Raw genomic sequence first — 19622 nt, forward strand, 5'->3', positions numbered from 1 at the left:
ATACATTTACACTGCAGTTCTGACCCCTACCCCCTTGTGGGGGGATGGCTGCCACGACAGTTCTGACAAGCACCATACAGGGCCCAAAACCCCCACTCCTGTTGGTAGGAGGAGTCCCTTAGGAGACCTCAGAGGCCACACCGGCTATGACCCATAACCTATTCAAACATAAAAAGACGACCGCAAACCCTGATGCGTAGCCACCTCTGGACCTGCCTGCTCTCCCATCTCGAGAGTGTACTTTTGCTTTAGCTGCTATTTTTAAAAAAATTTGTTCATGTTTATTTTTGAGAAACAGAGTTGAGGGGGGGAGGGAGACACAGAATCGGAAGCAGGCTCCAGGCTGTCAGCAGAGGGCTTGAATCCACGAGCCGCGAGATCATGACCCGAGCCAAAGTCGAACGCTTAACCCACTGAGCCACCCAGGCGCCCCTTGCTGTAGCTGCTATTAAACAGCTGCTTAAGAGTTTGGCTCTGAGTTCTTTCTTGGCCAAACTCAAGAACCCAGGCCAGGGAATGGCACTGACTGAGCTCAGAAAAGAGGGTGAGGAACAGTTTGACGGAAAAGGATTACTACTTCAGTTCTAGACGTGTTGGCTCTGAGGTTCCAAAGAGGCAGCCTGGTAGACATTAACCAAAGCAGCCACAAATATGATCCTAGCGGGGCGCCTGGGTGGCTCAGTCAGTTTAAGGGCCCGGCTCTTGGTTTCGGCTCAGGTCATGATGTTTGTGAGTTCGAGAGTTCGAGCCCCGCATCAGGCTCTGTGCCGACCGTGCAGAGCCTGCTTAGGATTCTCTCTCTCCCCCTCTCCTCTGCCCCTCCCCTGCTCACACTGTCTCTGTCTCTCTCAAAAATAAACAAACTTAAAAAAAAACGTGGTCCTAGAATTCAGGAGAATGTTCTGAGCTAGAGATAGAGGTGTGTGTGTGGAATTCACATAGTAGGCCTTAGGCTATCCTCAGAAAGGCCTTCGTGAAAGACGGACCCTTAGCTGGCGTCTAGGCCCTTGATTTGGGGAGTGTTTCCACCATCCCCCTACTGAAAGAAGTGTCTCAACGTGCCTAAACCGCAAATAATGTGGTTCATGCTGAACACTTGCTTTCCTTCTGGGAGTCTGGGATTTTGGTACATGCCAGGCAGAGGTGCCTACATGACCGGCCCCCAATAAAAATCTCCGGCACTGAGTCTGTAATGAGCTTCCTTAACAACACTTCTTCCATGTCCCATTTGGTGCTGGAGGAATGTGTGTCTTGTAGGACTGCACTGGGATAGGACTCTTGGAAGCTTGACTGGTTTCATCCAGACTTCGCCCCATGTCCCTTTGCCCTTTGTCTCCTTTCCTTATAATAAATCTTAGCTGTGAGCACAACTATACACTCAGTCCCATGAGTCCTAGCCAACCACTGACCTGGAGGTGGTCTTGGGATCTTCCAACAGAGAGTTATCAGGAACATTAGGTGCTTCAATGATGGGACTGAAAATATAATTAAACCGCTCCCAATCTACGTGCTTGTGCTGGACTGGCCACGTGACCTGACCCCAACTGATCAGAGTGGAATGGTCACTCTGCGTCACCCTTCGGACGAAAATGAAGAAGCCTCTTTCCTATTGTAAAACACACTGTCTGAAATGCAGCAAAGGGACAATGGCAACACTCAAAGGAAGATTAAAGAAAGCCCCCAAACCACACCAGAAGTAAAATCTATTTAGCTAAGCAATAGAAGTGTCCTTTTAACAAAATACTGAAAGAAAGAAAAGAAAAAAGAGAAAGAAAAGGAAGGAAAGAAAGAAAAGAAAAAAGAGAAAAGAAAAGGAAGAAAGAGAAAAAAAGGAAGGTAAGAAAGAAAAGGAAAAGAAAAAAGAGAAAAGGAAGGAAAGAACAGGAAAGGAAAGGAAAGGAAAGGAAGAAAGAAAGAAAGAAAATAAAAGAAAGAAAGAAAAAAAGAAAGAAAGAAAAAGAAAAGCCCTAAAGGTGTTGTAAGGGTCATGGCTATTCCCTCTAGTAAATCAAGAACAATACAAGACTTGTGGTGTTTGAGACGAGACCCCAAATGAAACTGTTAAGGAGCTAATTAAAGTTTTAAGGCACTTGTCCAAAAAGCCCCTAACCTATTGTACAGAGACCCGTTCAACATCATGGCAGTTCCTGAACCAAGGATTCACATCAAAGTGCTAAGATCAAAACTGTTCAGTAGCATCCTCTCAAACCTTCGAGCCCCTGCCACTCACCCCCACCACCAGTACGGAAATTCTCGCTGGATATCTTTCTGAAAGTGGCCCTAATTCAGGATTAGGCCAGCCAAATTGGCTGACCAGACAACTTAATTCTACATCCAGATAAGAGAGTCAACAAAGAGATGCTTACAAGTCTCATTATTTCTATCATTCATCCTTCTAAGCTTGCTCAGCAAGATGTGTGCACATTCTATACTAGTAATCAGTGTAATCAGTGACGCTTCTTTCCCCCTTTTTTGTTTGATCTTTATTCCGCTTCACTCTATCAGGTAGATAGGAGCCACATTTACCATTTATCCCATAAGCTGGATGGTAAGAAGTCACAATGAATCAAATCCAATCTAATCGAGGGGCGCCTGGGTGGCTCAGTCGGTTAAGCGTCTGACTTCGGCTCAGGTCATGATCTCACAGCTTGTGAGTTCGAGCCCCGCGTCGGGCTCTGTGCTGACCGCTCAGAGCCTGGAGCCTGTTTCAGATTCTGTGTCTCCCTCTCTCTCTGACCCTCCCCCGTTCATGCTCTGTCTCTGTCTCAAAAATAAATAAATGTTAAAAAAAAAAAAAATTAAAAAAAAAATCCAATCTAATGAAAGAGTGGACACCATCCAGTTCACTATTATGAATCTGAACTCATAAGAGTGGCTAAATTGTGTCACCTCACAGTACAGAAGCTGTAAATTAATTTGTATCATTTCCCATCGGGGAGAATGTGAAAATGTTTTGCAACTGCACAGAAGACAGTTGGATTCTGGTTATAAATAGGGGCATTTTTGAGGTTAAATGTGTGAGAAGAAAGTGTACATATATACTAGGCAACCAAGAGGTTACACTTTTCAAACAAAACATTAATACAATAGAGGAAAAATACACGTGAAAGCTTTACTTTGGAGAAGATATGGGATTACGCTAAAAAAAGGGGGGCGGTTAAGGAAAAGAAAAGTATAGAGGCCAACTCAGACTCTTCAGAGATTTAATGCTCAAAATAAATTTAAAAAAACTTGCTGAAAGTAATTGAAGATCCCTAATTATTCTCAGGGCAGATATGTTCAGGACCTAATACCTCCATAGTCACTGAAAAGAACTCACAACCTGCCCGTAGACATTGAGGAAAACAGTCACCACTGACACTTACAGTCATGTCCTGTGGAACATGGAACATTTGGCGTTTTCGGTGACAGATGGCTTGCTGGGCCATCATCTTCTGTATTAACAGGTACCCCAGCTCTCTGACCTCCAACGTCCCACAGGATTGAGGAAGAGACCCCAGAGGAGCTTGCTGCCACTGCAAAGGGAAAAAGAACTGCCCACGTATGTGGAGTACTGTTTCCACACAACGTCTCCCTCCTCTGGCCAGACGTTATTCAGATGGAGGGGTGCAGGAAGATAGAAATTCACTGGAAGTTCTTGTCCAGGAATAGTGTTTGTGAAAATGCCTCAGACTCCACTTATTCACTACGATCCTTCACACAGGGTCTTCAGGTCCCATCTCTTTTCTGGACCCATCCTCACAATACAGATCCCGCTTTATAACTTTCAGGAGCAGTCCTCCCGTTGTTTGCAGACCAAGCATTTCTGCTTTTCCAGAATGCAGTTGAGGGGGAAAAGCACAAGCTTTGGAGGCAAACGGTCCTGTGTGTGACTCTGAACTCTGCTACTCACTATGTGAAGTGGCAATAATACTTCAAGATCTTGGGAGCTTAAATTATAAATTCACGTTAAAAACTGAAAGGAAAATAACCACAGAGCAAATAAAAGGTAGGCAAGTACAGGACAATGCTACTCGAAACTATACACACCTGGGATACAAGAGGGAAAGCAGGTGGGAGGCTGACAGTTTTGAAATACAAGTTTGCAAGGCAGCCACACTATAAAGAATAAGCTCTAAGGACACAACATGGAGCACAATATTCAAATGAAGCGTTTCAAACTATTTGTTCCTTTCTATATTGGAACCATAAGGCATGCAATCATTGCTAAATAGAGGCTATAAATAGATAAAGAGCCTTTGTATTTGTCATCAGCTTTGTTTACTGGGAAATGAATGAAAATATTACAGAAAACACTCCTTTGTTCCCGACCAGGATACCAATTTACAAAATATATGAAGCCTGCTGCTTAGTGGGAATTTTCCATAAACTGTACAATGTAGTTCTATTTCAAATGCCGATTTGGGGTCCCTTCAATGCTGGTCCTACGATGTCTTGCAAAGGACTAAGTCAAAGAATCAACGTGCTTGTATTTTTTCCTTTATCCCTACTTTTTTTCATTTCCCCCTTTCTTTGTTCTCCTCTTGATTTTCCTAACTGATCAAGCCAGGGAAGGTAGAACTTCCTGAAGAATATTCCACATGAGCGAAAAATGCTGGATTTAGTCTCTGGTCATACTGGGAACAAACGGTATCACTGAAACGAGGGAGAGGTGCATATTTAAGATAAATGTCTACATTGGCATAGCTTGTAACACCTCTCTCTCTTCTATTCGGGTGATTTTCCATCTGTGAATATATCACTCTCCCACTTCATACTGAACAAGAAACCAAATAATGTCCTTTTTTCCCCAACATTTTTATTCTCTTCTCTCTCTTTCCAGTTTCACTGCCATCGCGCTAGGTTAGCTAGTAACTGAGGAGGATGATAACGGATGACAAAAATGACCACGGTGGTTCCTTTATTAAGGTTTTTTTGCTTCCCCCCTCTCTCTACTCCACTGTGTTATGAACACTACACCACACCAATTTTCCTGAAACATGAAAAATGATCTTACCATTCGCCACTAAATTCACCAAGAGACACCAAAAGTTTGTAAGGTGAAGTAAAATTCCTTAGTCTGGCATTTAAAGCATTCAAACCTCCCAGCCCCATGATTGACCTACATAAACCATTTACTCCAAACAAAGTCATGACTCTTACTAAAAGCTTTCCCTCCAGGTGTTAAATGCACTCCCTGAAAACTCCTGTGTATGCATCTTACCTGATGAATATAGTTACTTAATCAGAAGGAAAAACAATCTTGAGATACACGTAAATCTTCCCGAATCTGGTCCTGAGGAATTTGTTCTTGTGGTTTTCCCCAAGCAGTATCACCACAGGAAAACTGTGTCATATATTCATTTAATTCAGTAACTCATTAAATGTTCTCTTCCTGTGAAGATAGGGACTCTGTCCTCAGCTGAATCCTCAGCACCTGTAACACTGTCTGACACCTTGTAGGTGTGAAATTTTTCTTTTTTTGAAAAACAAATCACAGGGGACCAAGAGAAAAGAAGTTCACATACAGCTTTGTTTTAATATTTATTGGTAGAAATAGATCTTCAATGCATACTTCGTGTTCATATAAATTCCACATTCTCTTAAGGGTTTTTTGTTTTGTATTATTTGGAGTTTTTGGCCTCCAAGTAAACTTAACACATTATCTATGCATTTGATTCTTCATAGACATTTTTTTTTTTTTTAGATTTTAAAAGTAAATTTGAGAAACCATGCATATTTGTATACCTTACTTAATATAATCCAAAGAATTGTTTGCACATTCAAACAAGTCACAAAAAGGCCGAACTCAAGTTAAATAATCTATATGTACTAAAATGTCCATGTTCCATTTCTGAGTAAAGAAATACTTGTTCAGTATTACATATTGCTTGCTGTCTAGTAAGATTGTCAGAGACGCTTCAGTAAATTATCTCTATTTTTAAATATCTACTTCCTCCCAGAGATGATCCTGTCAATGTTACACATTGTGCCATATGCAGTAATAGCCCAAAAGCTTAAATAAGAACCAAACTGGTAGTTCTTAGACGGAATATTTTACCCTTAAAATTATATATCTATATATACATATATGGTATGCTGCATATTAAATTTAACATTTCAAGTAACTTAAATATATAGAGCAAACATTCAGCCAAACACTCTCTCATGAAAAGATATTGTCCTTACAATAAAAAGTTAACGAAAGGCTTATTTAGACACCATTGTCTGGACATGGCACTAAGCCTATGGAAGTTGAAAGTCCACATAAAGTCTGCTGTGCTATTAAGAAAAGGAAGATTGATTGTTAACCTACTGAATTGTGCAGATACAAAAGTGCTTAGCATGACGAAATTACCAAAATAAGAACATTTTAAAGATTATTTGGTTCTAGCAATATTGACTATTCTGTACTTGTCGATAATTTAACATTTGCCATTTTAAGTTTTATATAAATTTTCTTTTTAACAAGTTAAAAAAGCACACAAAAAATAGTGCAAACTATAATAATCTGTTCTTTTTCATCCTGGTTAGCTCATCACAAAGAATTCAACAAAAGGGTGCTTAAATACTCGGCTCTACTAAAATGTACTATTTGAACAGACCCAACGCTTCACCCATTGTTTGCTATGCTGGACCCTAGAACAGGCTGCCGACAGATGGGGCAAGTGCAATTCTCTGAGAGCCAGCGGTCAATACAATGAATGTGAAATTCGTGCATGCAAGGTAATTGCCTGAGCTTGTTTCCAGTCACATAGTCACTGATGCAAACACTACAGATTTTGCCTAGGTCACTATCGATACTGCTATGCTCATAGTTCCGGGTGGAAAGATTGTCAATCTGCTCTTTGGTTAAACCACGTATGTGATCCTCGTCATCACCTTCATTTAGTAAAAAGAAATGAGCAAGGCGAAGGATAGGTAGTGTTCCAGTTTCAACTAAGTTATTTGAATTTCGCGACTGCCGGCCACCTCTGCTATCACTGTTTCGGGCGGGAGGCTGGGGAGTCTCGTTTCCACCACGCATTTCAGAGCTGTCTTCTCGGGCCCGCCTGTTTTGAGAGGAACCTTCACTGTGCTGGCTGATGTCATTAACTGCACCTACGGTGCTCAGATCTGAGTGCCTCTCTGGTAAATGCTGACCATGTCTCGGAACCTCTGACTCAGATTCGGCCTCCATTAAAGAACTCAATTCTCCAAATCCAGTCATGATCTGCCTTAAAATGGACCGAAGAGCCACTGATGACGGTTCCACAAGCTCATTCTCAGAAATCCTCCGAAGAGGAACTGTGATAGTACTAACATAGGTCTGAACACCTGACCGCTCTAAACGAGAAATAGTTCGGCGAAAGCCCCCACTATTGCTTTCGATAGTGACTGTATTTTCCGCTAGCCCTACCCTAGATCGAGTTCGACTTGCAATACTATCCCGATCTCTGTTTTCTCCAGGACGAATCCTTCTCACTTGGAGGTCCAGTGTGATTGTTGGATGTCGTCGTGTAGCAGTTGAAGATCTGCTAGATTCTTCTCCTTCCTCTACTGTTATTCTTGACACAAGTCTTGAGTTAGAGAATGGAGCATAGGCAGTACCTCTACGTTCCCTATCCTGCTCTAAAAAGACACGCGTTATACCTCTCCTCCTAACAGACCTTCTGACGTTTTGCTGTAAAGGTCTACTTTCTCTCTGTGAGTTACGATAAACAGTGCCACTTTGTCTCTGAATTGGTGAGCGGCTTCGACTACTGAAAGCAGACCGTAATCTTATTGGCTCTAATCTTTGGTTTGTATTCCTCACTGTAACATTAGTTCTAGCCCCATTTTCCCAAACATGTGCTGCTCCAAACCGTTGCCCCTCCCTCTGCCTGAGTTCACTACCACCCAACTGGTTTGCATGACTACCGAAATCAGCACGCGGAGCTCTCGTTCTAGGAACGCCAACTGCTCCCCCAATGCCATTTCTTAATCTTCCCAATGTTGAGAAAGATCCTTCTGCTGAATTCTGCCCCCTTGAACCGAGCCTAGTCCTTGGGATGTTGGAGCTACTACCACTGTGATTCATGGAGGTTTGGCTTCGCGTTCGCCTAGCCACAGGACTGGCTGACCTCTGTTGCCTGTTTGTAGTACGATCCCTGCCAAAATCTGAAAGTGGAATGCCTGTCTGATCTTCGCCATGAATTTCAATTTCTCTACTCTCATGATTTATATGGATTTCCAGACTAAACCGAAACTCTCCACTGTTTGGGTTTGTTCGACTCACAGCTCTCCAAGTTTGGTTCCCATTTTGTCCACTTCGGGTTGCGTTTCCCGTGCGTCGAAACGTGTTCAACCATTCTAGCAGAGAATCTTCGTTTGAACTTTCTCTAGGGACTTCTGAGTCTGGAAAGCAAAGCAAATCAACTTAAGATCAATTCCTAAAATCTATCTTTAGACTTTTATTAAAGCTTACAAGATAAATTTTTTATTAAATTCAGTAATATTTAAGAACATCTATGCATTTTAGTGAATGAAAATGGCAAAAAGTTGAATTTCTAAAAGAAAAGTATATACTATATGCATATTATAATCCATTCTGATGTATTATAAAACTATAAATACTGTTTATGCAAAGCTCTGAAGAAATCCTCATTCTTACTTTCTCCATGCCTATTACTGGCAAAATATTAAGGCAAATGAGGAGGCCTGCCTGGATGGCTCAGTCAGTTAAGTGCTTGACTCTTGATTTCAGCTTAGGTCATGATCTCACCATTCGTGAGTTCAAGCCCTGTGTCAGGCTCTGTGCTGACAGCACGGAGCCTGCTTGGGATTCTCTGTCTCCCTCTTTCTTGGCCCTTCCACCCGCCTGCATACTCAATCTCTCCCAAAGATAAATAAATATTTTAAAAAACTAAAGCAGATGAGAAATACAGCCAATACTGAAACAGTACATTTAAATTGCTTTAGCCATATGGTAAAATCAGTAAAATATAGTGGCAAAACTTATATATAATTCACTGTGAGTGGGATTCTTCTGGTAAAGGGAAGTCAACATTTTACAGCTAGAGGTGTTTTCATGACCTCAGGAATTTTATCCTATTTCTCAGGAACTGCCAAATATGTACACTTTAAGAAACGTGCCTTTCTGAATACATATTAGCACTACATGATGTCTTTATGTGAAGCTGGGAAACTTTAGGCACGCTACCTAAGTTCTCTGTGACTGTACCCTTATTTGTAACTTGGAGATAATAAAAGTATAAATGTCATAGGATTATCACGAGAATAAAATACTGGATATAAGATGATTAGTACAATACCTGGCATACAGGAAGCATTCAATAAATGTTAGCCATTATGAATATTTTCTGTTCATTTAGAATGTAAGCTCCAGGAAGATGAAGAGTTTTATCTTGTCTTATTTACTGTTAAATCCCCACCTCTACAACAGTATCCGGTACAAATCAGACTCTCTCAATTAATGTTGAATGAATCAATTTAGAAAAAATGTGCCCCTGATAAACTTCCATAACACTGCTACTACGGGAAGCTTAAGTTTTCCATTTTTAACCAGTGGATTATATAAAGGGAAAAAGTCAATGAAAATCATTCTAATGCACATGAACTATACAGACTTTAACCTTTAAGTTTATTCTACACAAAAATGGCCGTTAAATGAGATGGCTTTGCTTTCGTTTCAATCTCTTATAAAAATTTCTTGTAAAAACCATTTTTAAATATTAAAGTTAAAGCTATTAATCAACTGCTGGTGTCAATAAAATAAACCACCTTTAGCCGTATCTAAAAGATACAAGCTATTTTACATGCGGTAAGTACATTTTCCATTAAAACATAGTAAAAGGACCAGCATTACCAGCTATAGCAATATGGTATAACTTCCATATCTACATATACAGAAAAAAAAAAGGAAACCCAATTTCCATTTTAATTTGGAAAGAGACAGGAGTAAAAGGCAGATAAAAAACAGGCTAAAGGCAACTTCCATCTTCAGTTACTAGAACGTATGATGATGGTGCGCGTAAAAGAGTTCACCAATAATCTAATGAAAACCGTCCTGCCCTACTCCTTTTACAAATGCACTGTAATGGTCACGTGAACAGCCTGGCCGTTGGGTGCAGCCATGTGACTACGTTCTCATGAGTGGAATAGGAGTGAAAGTGATAGATCTCACTTTCGGACTGGTGCCTGGACCTCTTTCTGGAACCCAGACCTGCCAGCTAGAACCCAGGTGTGGTTGTGACTTAGCTGGATCATGTACACAATATCCTGGAGCAGCAGCGTCCAGTGAAACTTTTAATATGCAAATATGAAAATATGCAGCAGTGGAAATGTCTACGTCTGTCCTGCCCAATACAGAAGTCACTAACCATACGTGACTACCGAGCACTTCAATGTGGCTAACGGGAGTGAAAGGCTGAATTTTAAATGTTATTTAATTTTACTTAAGCTTAAATGGTCACATGGGACTAGTAGCTCCTGTACTGGACGGTACAGTGATAGAACTACCCTGCTGGCTGGGTCCCAAGAAGATTCATGGAGTAAAGCTTGCCTATCTGCCCTGGACCGTTAACAGGAAAAGAAACTTGTATCTCACTGAGCCGTTGCATTTTTGAGTTTTTAATCGTCTTTGCTCTAATACAATAATCTTAATATGCGAAATGACTTAAAAAAAAAAAAAAAAAAGTGAAACTACCAATAATGAATACCTCTGGGGAAGGAAGTAGAACTGGTAAGAGGTGCATTGAGTTGGCTTTACTTTTAATTCTATGCACTTCTGTTTAGTTTGAAATTTTTTTCACTTTATTTTTTTATAAGAGCTTTTTAGGACTTAGTGTTTGTTCAGTAACGCGACAAACACAAAAATAATAAAACTAACAATAAAGACATGTTTTCTCAATCTTTCTGTATTGCTCTGTAGAAAATTTTAGAAGCTAAGTTTAGTTACATTACTTTAAAAGAAGTAGTGTGTGCATTCTAAGATTAAAAAGAATTATGCTGGTAATTAACTTCATTGTACACTATTTCACATACATGAGCTCCCCAAGGGCAATCTGTGTGTGTAAAAGGTCTTTGTATTCAACCCCTGTCCTGTACTGCCTAACTAGGCTGCTTTGCACATGATGGGTAAATACTATCTGAATGAGTACCACATTAAAACTGGAAAACATTAAAAACAAAAGTGCTGTCCAAGATCAAGTTCATGTCTGCCACTGCTCTAACTAAACCTGTTCCCAATGGAAAGGAGTCCACAGTACCTCTGGTATCTGTCCCACTTCTCAAGTCAGGCTGAGATGCTCTTTGTTCCTTGACTCCATCTAATCGCTGCTGTAGTTCTTCTGATGTTATTTCTCCTAAAAACAATAAGAAATTGCTCAGTGAAACTAAATGCCTTAAATGATTGTTTTATGAGAACTCGTGAAGGGTAAGACTAATAATCTTTAGAGATCTGCAGAAGACATTCTATTATTTTCATGGTCTGTTACACTGATAGACAGTTAAAAATATTTAATTGATGCAAGTATACACCATTTTGGTTGTGTTTTATTAAAATAAAAATAGGGTTTAATTTGAATACTCTTAAAAATCCTCTCAGTTGATACACTTAGGAATCTAGAAACCCTAATTCATAGATTTTTATTAGAGTTAAAAGAAATTTAAAAGGAAGTATTTCTAGGAAAAACTCTGAATCTTTATCTGCTTGAATGTTACCTCAACAGGTCATTATATCAGTCATCAATATACAGTGCGCAAATATGCAATATACAAATATATCCTGTACAAACATACAAGTTTCAATTAGTTCATTTCTGAAATAAATTTGTAAAAAACTCATGGAACACACTAGACTTTTGAAGCATTATTAATTCAGCTAAGTAAATAAATAAATTATAACACCTCAAGTTAGTTTTTTTTTTTTTTTAATGTTCATTTATTTTTGAGACAGAGACAGAGACCAAGCGGGGGAGGGGCAGAGAGTAGACACAGAATCCAAAGCAGGCTCCAGGCTCTGAGTTGTCAGCACAGAGCCCGACACGGGGCTCGAACTCACAGACCACGAGATTGTTACCTGAGCCAAAGTTGGACACTCAACCAACGGTGCCACCCAGGCGCCCCAGAACTGGGTTTTTAAAAATATCTAATTTACAACTATTAGTTAAAAGAGAAACAGGGCCATATGTGTAAAAAATTGACACTATGATGTACATTTGTGAGCTCCATGTCTAAGATTCATACTTATCAAAAAGAGAAGTAAGCCAGTGATTTTCTGTTTTGTCATATTACAAGGTTCTTAAATTCACAAAAATAGTGCCTTATATTTTGGGAGAGGGAAGAAGGGGGGGAAAACCCTCCTTATTTTGAAACTCCTCCTTACTATAATAAAAAAAGGTGTCTCCTCTTTTACCCATATCTTACCAGGGGTGCCTAAAAGATTGTGGTCTCTCATTAGCCTGTAATCTTCATCATTGAGTTCATTAATAAACTGGTAATAGGCTTCTTCTCTGTGGAGACGCTCTTGCTGCCATCTTCTCTCACTTTCACGATGATTATGGTCTTGAGATGAGGCTTCTTCACTACCATCGTCCGATCTCGATCTAGACGGATTCATACTGAGATTCCTGGCTTTCTGTTCAAACAAGACGTACAAGATCCAGGCTGTTAGTCATGGACTACACAGAGCTTCGTGTTTTTGACTTACAATCTCTTTACTTTCAGTTTAAATTTCGTCCTCTACTCATATATTTCATATGCCAAATCTTGCAGTGAAGAACTCACACATGAAACGAAAAGCAGCTTCCAGGAGACAGAACACAACTGGACCTACTTCTTTGCTTAAAGCCGCTACTTAAAGCAGATTGGATTTGGTTTTACCACGCATTTCTCATAGCTGAATACCAAAGTGCTTCTCTCATTTTTCTGCCTCCTTCACTCTCTGATAAAGTTGATCTAAAACCCTCACTGATAGTTCCAATATCTGAGTACTTCATGTTAGCATACAAAACATAAGCTGAATTATGCACTTTATGCATGATTTTAAATTGTTTTTTACTTAGTAAGCACAGAGCTATCGGGAGGCTATCGTTTACATTTATTTCCAGCAAAGGTATTCTCCCCCAAATAAAACTCACATATGTACTATTACCCTCCGTTGCACTTTGTTAGGTAAAAAATAATTTGGCCTACTGTATCTACTGAACAGACTTGGCAGCTGGTCTCTTAAACCTAACAGGAAACGCCACACGCTTGCTCTGAGGACTGTGAATGTCTATCAGAGCACCCTGTGTCTCCCCACAGCAAACCTCATCCTCAGGCCTGGTTAGTCCCAGAGGTTTCTGAGTGCCCGTGAAACTTCCTGACCTTGCCTAGGCAAACCCTATTTTTTTTTTTTTTTTTTATTATACTCAAGTGTCATTCCTTAGAGGCTTACTTTTGCACAGAAAAGAAACCAGTGAGGAAAATTACTTGTTTCACAAATATCTTAGAATTTCTTAAACGCATCTATTTAGCAAGTCAACGGCTCTCACCTGGGAAGGCACAGCAAACTCATTTGAGGAAATTCTTAAAAATAAAGATGCCCTAGATCTCATCTCGAATCCCAGATCAGAATTTTCCAAGGGAGGGCCCAGGTCTACCTTTAAAAGCTAATTTGGGCGTGCTGTGGAAGGAAATAAACTATTCCTTGACAATTTCTAGATGTCAATAAAGGGTGTGCGTGATTACAGCACATGACATAATGGAGGCTGGAGGATCAAATAACTAGGTGACCAGAGAAGCAACGGCTGCGCCTCTGACTCAGTGTTTAATAAGCAAACTACTTTAAATACAAAGTAAATTAGTCTACAAGTCTGAACTATGTGTAAGTATCCAGTTTCATGTACATTCTAACATTAAGTTCCAAATTTGGGGATTTTATTACAGTGACTATTATGTCCTTTTTTAAAGGAAAGATCGAATGACACTACCCAATCTAAAGCAAATTAACGTTACTAAAAACTCAAGGTTTGTTTCCATTTTCAGAATAATCACGACAAGGCCATCATTAGCAAAGAGCACGTGGGCTAGGGAGCGCAGTAATAAAATTTTTGTACTAAACATTTAAAAAATTTGAAACCCATCATAAAAACCAAGCTACCCTGATAATCACTCAAAACTTTAAGAGCTTCTGCTCGCAGGTAATTTTCTTGTACGATTAACCACAACTAAACAAAGTGAATACCTTATTTTCCTTTCAACATGCTTTCAATACACGCAGTGGTGTCCATCCTTCCATTGTTTGTGCTTTTTTGGAGCGCTGCCCATCTGGAGCAATAAGAGAGAATTGAATCATTCAATAAATGGTCTCTTTGAAGGACGGGAATGGCTAACAAAGTCAAAGCTCTGCTGCAAAGTCAAAGCAAAACCTTCAGTGGATCCTGTTAGACGCTCGCCTAGAAAATCACATCCCCCAAACAATTAGGTCATTAAAACCCCCCGCTAGGCCCTTTTCTCTCCCGCAACAGAAACTAGGCCTTCCCTCCTACACGGCCACAGCTCCTGGGATCACAACTCCCCTCTCAAAGGCCTTCCTTCCCACCCTGCTCCCATTCAGATGTTACCAGGGTCAGGTGTCTTCAGTTTACTTCTGAGCCTTCACTTTCTTGCCACCCCCGCCCTCCGTCCCGCTACTGGTTCCTTTCCTGGCCGTTGCGACGCAAGCTCGCGCCGGGGTACGGTTCGCAGTACAGTAAACAAACTGGGCTCAGGGGCCCAACCAACCTCTTCCCTACCGAGCCTCAAGGAACGCTTCCCTTAGCGACCTGGATTCCCACAGGGAGGCAGGTGACAGACGGTGCATCTGAGCCAATCACCAGTTAGGGGAGGGCATTGAGAGAGCAGTTAACCAATCGGAGGAGAGACGGGGGCCAAGGAGGGCTTGCTTTCCTGAGCGTCTCCCGGAAGTAGTGGCCGACCCGGAGCCTTTCCCCGAGCTCACCTCGCCAGAAACTGGGTAGTCCTCCTGCCCTGAGGAAAGTTCGCGGCGGGCGGCGCTCCTCTCGGGTCCTGGAAGGTTGTGACCGACGGGCGTGGGCGAGAGGGGCTTGTCTCCGGAGGCCGCTGCGCCCTCTAATCGTCTACTGAAGGGAGAAGTCGGAAGCCCGTGCAGCAGCCTGGGGTCGTCCAGATGACGGGGAGGCTCTAGAGGAGGGACACAGACCCTGGCCCTTCTTTCCCCGCTGCCAGGTCCCTCCTCGGACAAGCGCAGACGCTGCCCCGCCGGCTGGACGCTCGCTGGTGCGACTGAAAATTGTGTCCGGCGGGATCTAGGATGCTAGCGTTCCGCGCGTTCCGCCCGGTCAGGGCTCGCGGCCGGGACTGGTTGTCCCAGGGCCTCCTTCTAGAGTCCAAGTACTGGGCCGCTCAGCGCTCCTGCAGCCTTATATAGTCCCAGGGACACATCCTGATTTCCACCCTTGGGAAGTAGTAGCACCTACTCTGCGCCTTGTTGTGGCTCGTTTACGGAGCCTGGCTACAGATTGCAACCCAGCAGTCTGTTCTTGTCCCTTCACTGCCCCGGTAGCACGTAACTAATCAGCCAGGCTCTTCTCTTTATTGCTCACTGGCACCTGGAAACTACCAACCCCGATCATTCTAAAGTGCTTTTATCTGTGTTTCTTCACTTTCCTGCCAGGAATGCACTTGGAAACTCCCTGCATTCATGTCTCTAGCTTTAATGCTGAGATGTGACACTTACCCAAACTCACTTCACCGTTAATTAAGCCCTTGACTGGGACTCTGCCCAGCCTGGTGTAGGCTCCTTTCCTGACCTCCCTACCATCCAGAAGGCTTAACCATTGCACAGTGCTCACACTGCTATTATTCTTCATTCGTTTGTTCATTAACTAGTTCATTCATTCCTGCCTTTTTCGAAAGTTTATTTATTTAAAAAATATTTTTTTTAATGTTTATTTTTGAGACAGAGAGAGACAGAGCATGAACGGGGAGGGGCAGAGAGAGAGGGAGACACAGAATCGGAAGCAGGCTCCAGGCTCTGGGCCGGGAGCCCAGAGCCCGATGCGGGCCTCGAACTCACGGACTGCGAGATGGTGACCTGAGCTGAAGTCGGAGGCTTAACCGACTGAGGCACCCAGGCAACCCGAAAGCTTATTTATTTTGAGAGAGCGCACGCGTGCACAAGGGAGGGGCAGAGAGGGAGAGAGAGAATCCCAAGCAGGCTCTGCGCTGTCAGCGCAGATCCTGCCTCAGACTCGATCTTGAGAACGGTGAGATCATGACCTGAGCCAAAATCAAGGGTCAGATGCTTAACATACTGACCCACCCAGGTGCCCCTTGCCTTAACTTTTGAGGAGCTAGCCTATCCCTACCATTAGGCTTAGTGCCTGTGAAGAAGATGTATAGTCTTAAGCATGGGTGAGTTATTGCTTTAGTAGGGGTAAATGGGCCAAGTCAAAAAAAAAAAATCATATTGTTACAGATACTAAAATGGAAATACATAAACAGCGACGTCTACCAGGCCCCTTGGGATATGTCTGCTGCATACCTCTATAGACTGATCTCTTCTTGGCATCCCAGAACTACTTGAAGTTCCTCAACAATCATCTGGGAACTCCTAAGCAACACCCAAACCCACTTTTACCTAATTTCCTTTCCCAAGACCCAGATCATATCTCATCCTCAAGGTACTTTTTCTGAGACCTCTGAAGTAACACCCTCACTCCAGCATCCAGCCCAGTATTCACACATAAAACTAGACAGATGTCCCTTTGGGGGCTCCCGTAGCTCCCTCTGTATAACTCTACCTTAGCTTGTATTCATTTACTTAACAAATACTGGGTGCCATCGTGTATTAGGTGCTAGTGATAACAGCAGGGAATAAGACAAACAAGGTCCTTGCCCTCCTTGTCAGTGAAAAAGCCACTGAGCAAATACGATGATTTTCTGTTAAATTATAGGTCTCCTCCATCTAAGAGTCTAAAATCCTTAAATTTGAACAAACGGGGGGCGCCTGGGTGGCGCAGTCGGTTAAGCGTCCGACTTCAGCCAGGTCACGATCTCACGGTCCGTGAGTTCGAGTCCCGCGTCAGGCTCTGGGCTGACGGCTCAGAGCCTGGAGCCTGTTTCCGATTCTGTGTCTCCCTCTCTCTCTGCCCCTCCCCCGTTCATGCTCTGTCTCTCTCTGTCCCAAAAATAAATAAACGTTGAAAAAAAAATTAAAAAAAAAAATTGAACAAACGGTTTTATTCACTTTTATATCCCAGAATTTAGTGTAGCCCCTGACACGCTGTCCTTCGCTTACTGCATGGATGAGCAGAGAAAAATGCGAACTTTCTGCAAACAGGATTAATGTATGTTAGTACAATGACCTCAGAAATTGTAAGTTCAAGTTGGAGAAAGCCACATGTAAGACATCCACAATTTAAGCAGAAGTCATTTTAAGTATCTATATGAGTTTTAAAGAGTACTAATCCATCAAGTGCAAATACCTTCAAATGTTAAACTGAAAACACACACATACGTGTGTGTGCATGTGTGTGTGTGTATATATATACACATATGTGTGTGTGTGTGTGTGTGTGTGTGTATATATATATATATATATATATAACCTAAGAGTCAAAAAATGTAAAATCCTATCAAGTGATTTAGCTGATGGAAAGCTGCAGATTTCTGTGACCAAATGGGTAGTATATGTAACTTGAATCCAATACCTCACTTCAGTTTTTTGTAGCCCAAGACAAAGTAACTCTAAAGGGAGACGCAATATGGTAATTGGGACAGAGAGATAAATCATTCTGGACACCTGCGTTCCAAGCCTCATACCCTGCCCAAATCTCTGGTCTAATGAATCTCTGTTTACCGGAATGGTACCTAGCCTCTTAGTGTGTATGCATCTTTTAAGTTCAGGACGTTTTACAATTAAGAATAAAAAGGTATTAAGAGAATTTAAACCATGACATTAAAAAGATCCTCTGTATATTCGGTGTCTTGAGTACTTACAATGGCAACCTTAATTAAAATTTAAAATGCAAAACTGAGTAGTTGAGTTAGACATCTAAGTTTCAGCTGAAATCTTGCTGAGTTTGTGGACAGCATTGGAACAGCCACGAGAAATCCAGATTCATCATAATCATTTTTTTTTTAATTTTTTTTCAACGTTTATTTATTTTTGGGACAGAGAGAGACAGAGCATGAACGGGGGAGGAGCAGAGAGAGAGGGAGACACAGAATCGGAAACAGGCTCCAGGCTCTGAGCCATCAGCCCAGAGCCTGACACGGGGCTCGAACTCCCGGACCGCGAGATCGTGACCTGGCTGAAGTCGGACGCTTAACCGACTGCGCCACCCAGGCACCCCTCGTCATAATCATTTTTATGGTTAACTTTAAAAATTATTCCTTAAGAATTCAGGAAGGCATTAAATGCAACACTTGAAGTACTTATGGAAGGAGCATCTCTTACAGAACCAACCAATAGAGGAAAGCTGCCACCTTCAAGGTTGCTTCTGGAAGTCCTGAGTCAAGAAGGTACTGCAGCAGTTGCTACAGTACAGTGATCTGGAAGCCAACAGCCGAAAGCCTCTGTCACCACCACCATCGGTTATCTCTTAACATCAGCAAAGCCAGTAACTGGGTGCTGAATCACTACTGCAGAAGATCCTCCCCTCTCTACACCCCCTTCACCATCAAGAGAAACAGCCCAAGGGGGGTAGAAATACGGCCTCGGCTTTGGCTCAGTTTTCCACATCTTGGTGAATACATTTTAACTGGCAGAATGTAATTTGCATTAGAACTGTAGTCACAGAAAAGTCTGGGTAATGTCACTTGTAGCGTTCCAGCCTTTATGCAAGATGGTACACTAGCAGAAGGAAAGAATGGAGATTGAGGAAGGAGATCCAAAGCATCCAAAACTAGTCTCAACCTATCCAGTTAGGCCGGAGACTGTCTTGGGTCATGCCCCCTAGAAATAGAGTCTGAGACAAGAATTCCTGTTCAGGTGATGTATTGGGGAAGTACTCTCTGGAGAAGGGAAGTGAAGGAAGCAGGATTGGCCAGGAGGATGAAGAAATAAGAATGAACCTCAGCTGATCCCAAAAATTCACCAGCAGGTGTTATCCAAGAAGGCCAGCCTTTTTGTACCTCCATGCCATTGGACGAGGTCTGCAGGGGCAGGAGAACCATTCTCTGGGGAAGGTGGCATCGTGAATTGTCATCCAACAGAGCGGCTGAAATAGAGATGCGCTAGCCTATGAAGTGGATTTGGGCAGAGCCCAAAGAGAATTCACTGTAGTCGGCCCTTTGCAATGCTTAGATCACTAACTTTTCACGTTAAGTTACTCCATCCGAGCACGATTTTCCCAGACTTCTTATTTGTCACAATTTCTGGGAAATGTTATAAGAGGAGAGTAATAGGACAAACTAGTCTCCACTGCTGCAGCTGGTCTCAACGCCATAACTGATACTCCTTATCTCCACGTCTACCACCCTTTCTAGATTCCCCTCCACCCCAGCTATCACTTCTGCTAGTATAGGTGGTTTGACTGATAGACTGACCCAGGCACTGTACCCTAGGAGGTTTAATACCCTGGTTATTATGCTGTGGTTGCTGCACTTACCTGTTTATAGTTACAACCAGACACGGGAATACCAAGAAACGC

General features: G+C 42.1%; 1 protein-coding gene across 4 annotated transcripts; it reads right to left on the reverse strand.

Moving 5' to 3' along the window:
- Positions 1-5498: 5498 nt before the first annotated feature.
- On the reverse strand, positions 5499-15253 carry RNF6 (ring finger protein 6). 4 transcript variants are annotated; one of them, XM_030308088.2, is made up of 5 exons: positions 14945-15253; positions 14189-14271; positions 12388-12598; positions 11229-11324; positions 5499-8355 (listed from the first exon to the last, which is right to left on the reverse strand). In XM_030308088.2, exons 3-5 carry the CDS (start codon positions 12578-12580, stop codon positions 6593-6595), a joined length of 2052 nt encoding a protein of 683 aa, XP_030163948.1. In that variant the 5' UTR covers positions 12581-12598; positions 14189-14271; positions 14945-15253; the 3' UTR covers positions 5499-6592. The 4 variants fall into 4 exon arrangements, with proteins under 4 accessions (XP_030163948.1, XP_030163970.1, XP_030163964.1 ...); XM_030308110.1 differs by lacking the exon at positions 14945-15253 and adding an exon at positions 14739-14806; XM_030308104.1 differs by lacking the exon at positions 14945-15253 and adding an exon at positions 14728-14805.
- Between the last annotated feature and the right edge of the window lie 4369 nt (positions 15254-19622).

This window comes from Lynx canadensis, chromosome A1 (assembly GCF_007474595.2).
Source record: "Lynx canadensis isolate LIC74 chromosome A1, mLynCan4.pri.v2, whole genome shotgun sequence".
NCBI lineage: Eukaryota > Metazoa > Chordata > Mammalia > Carnivora > Felidae > Lynx > Lynx canadensis.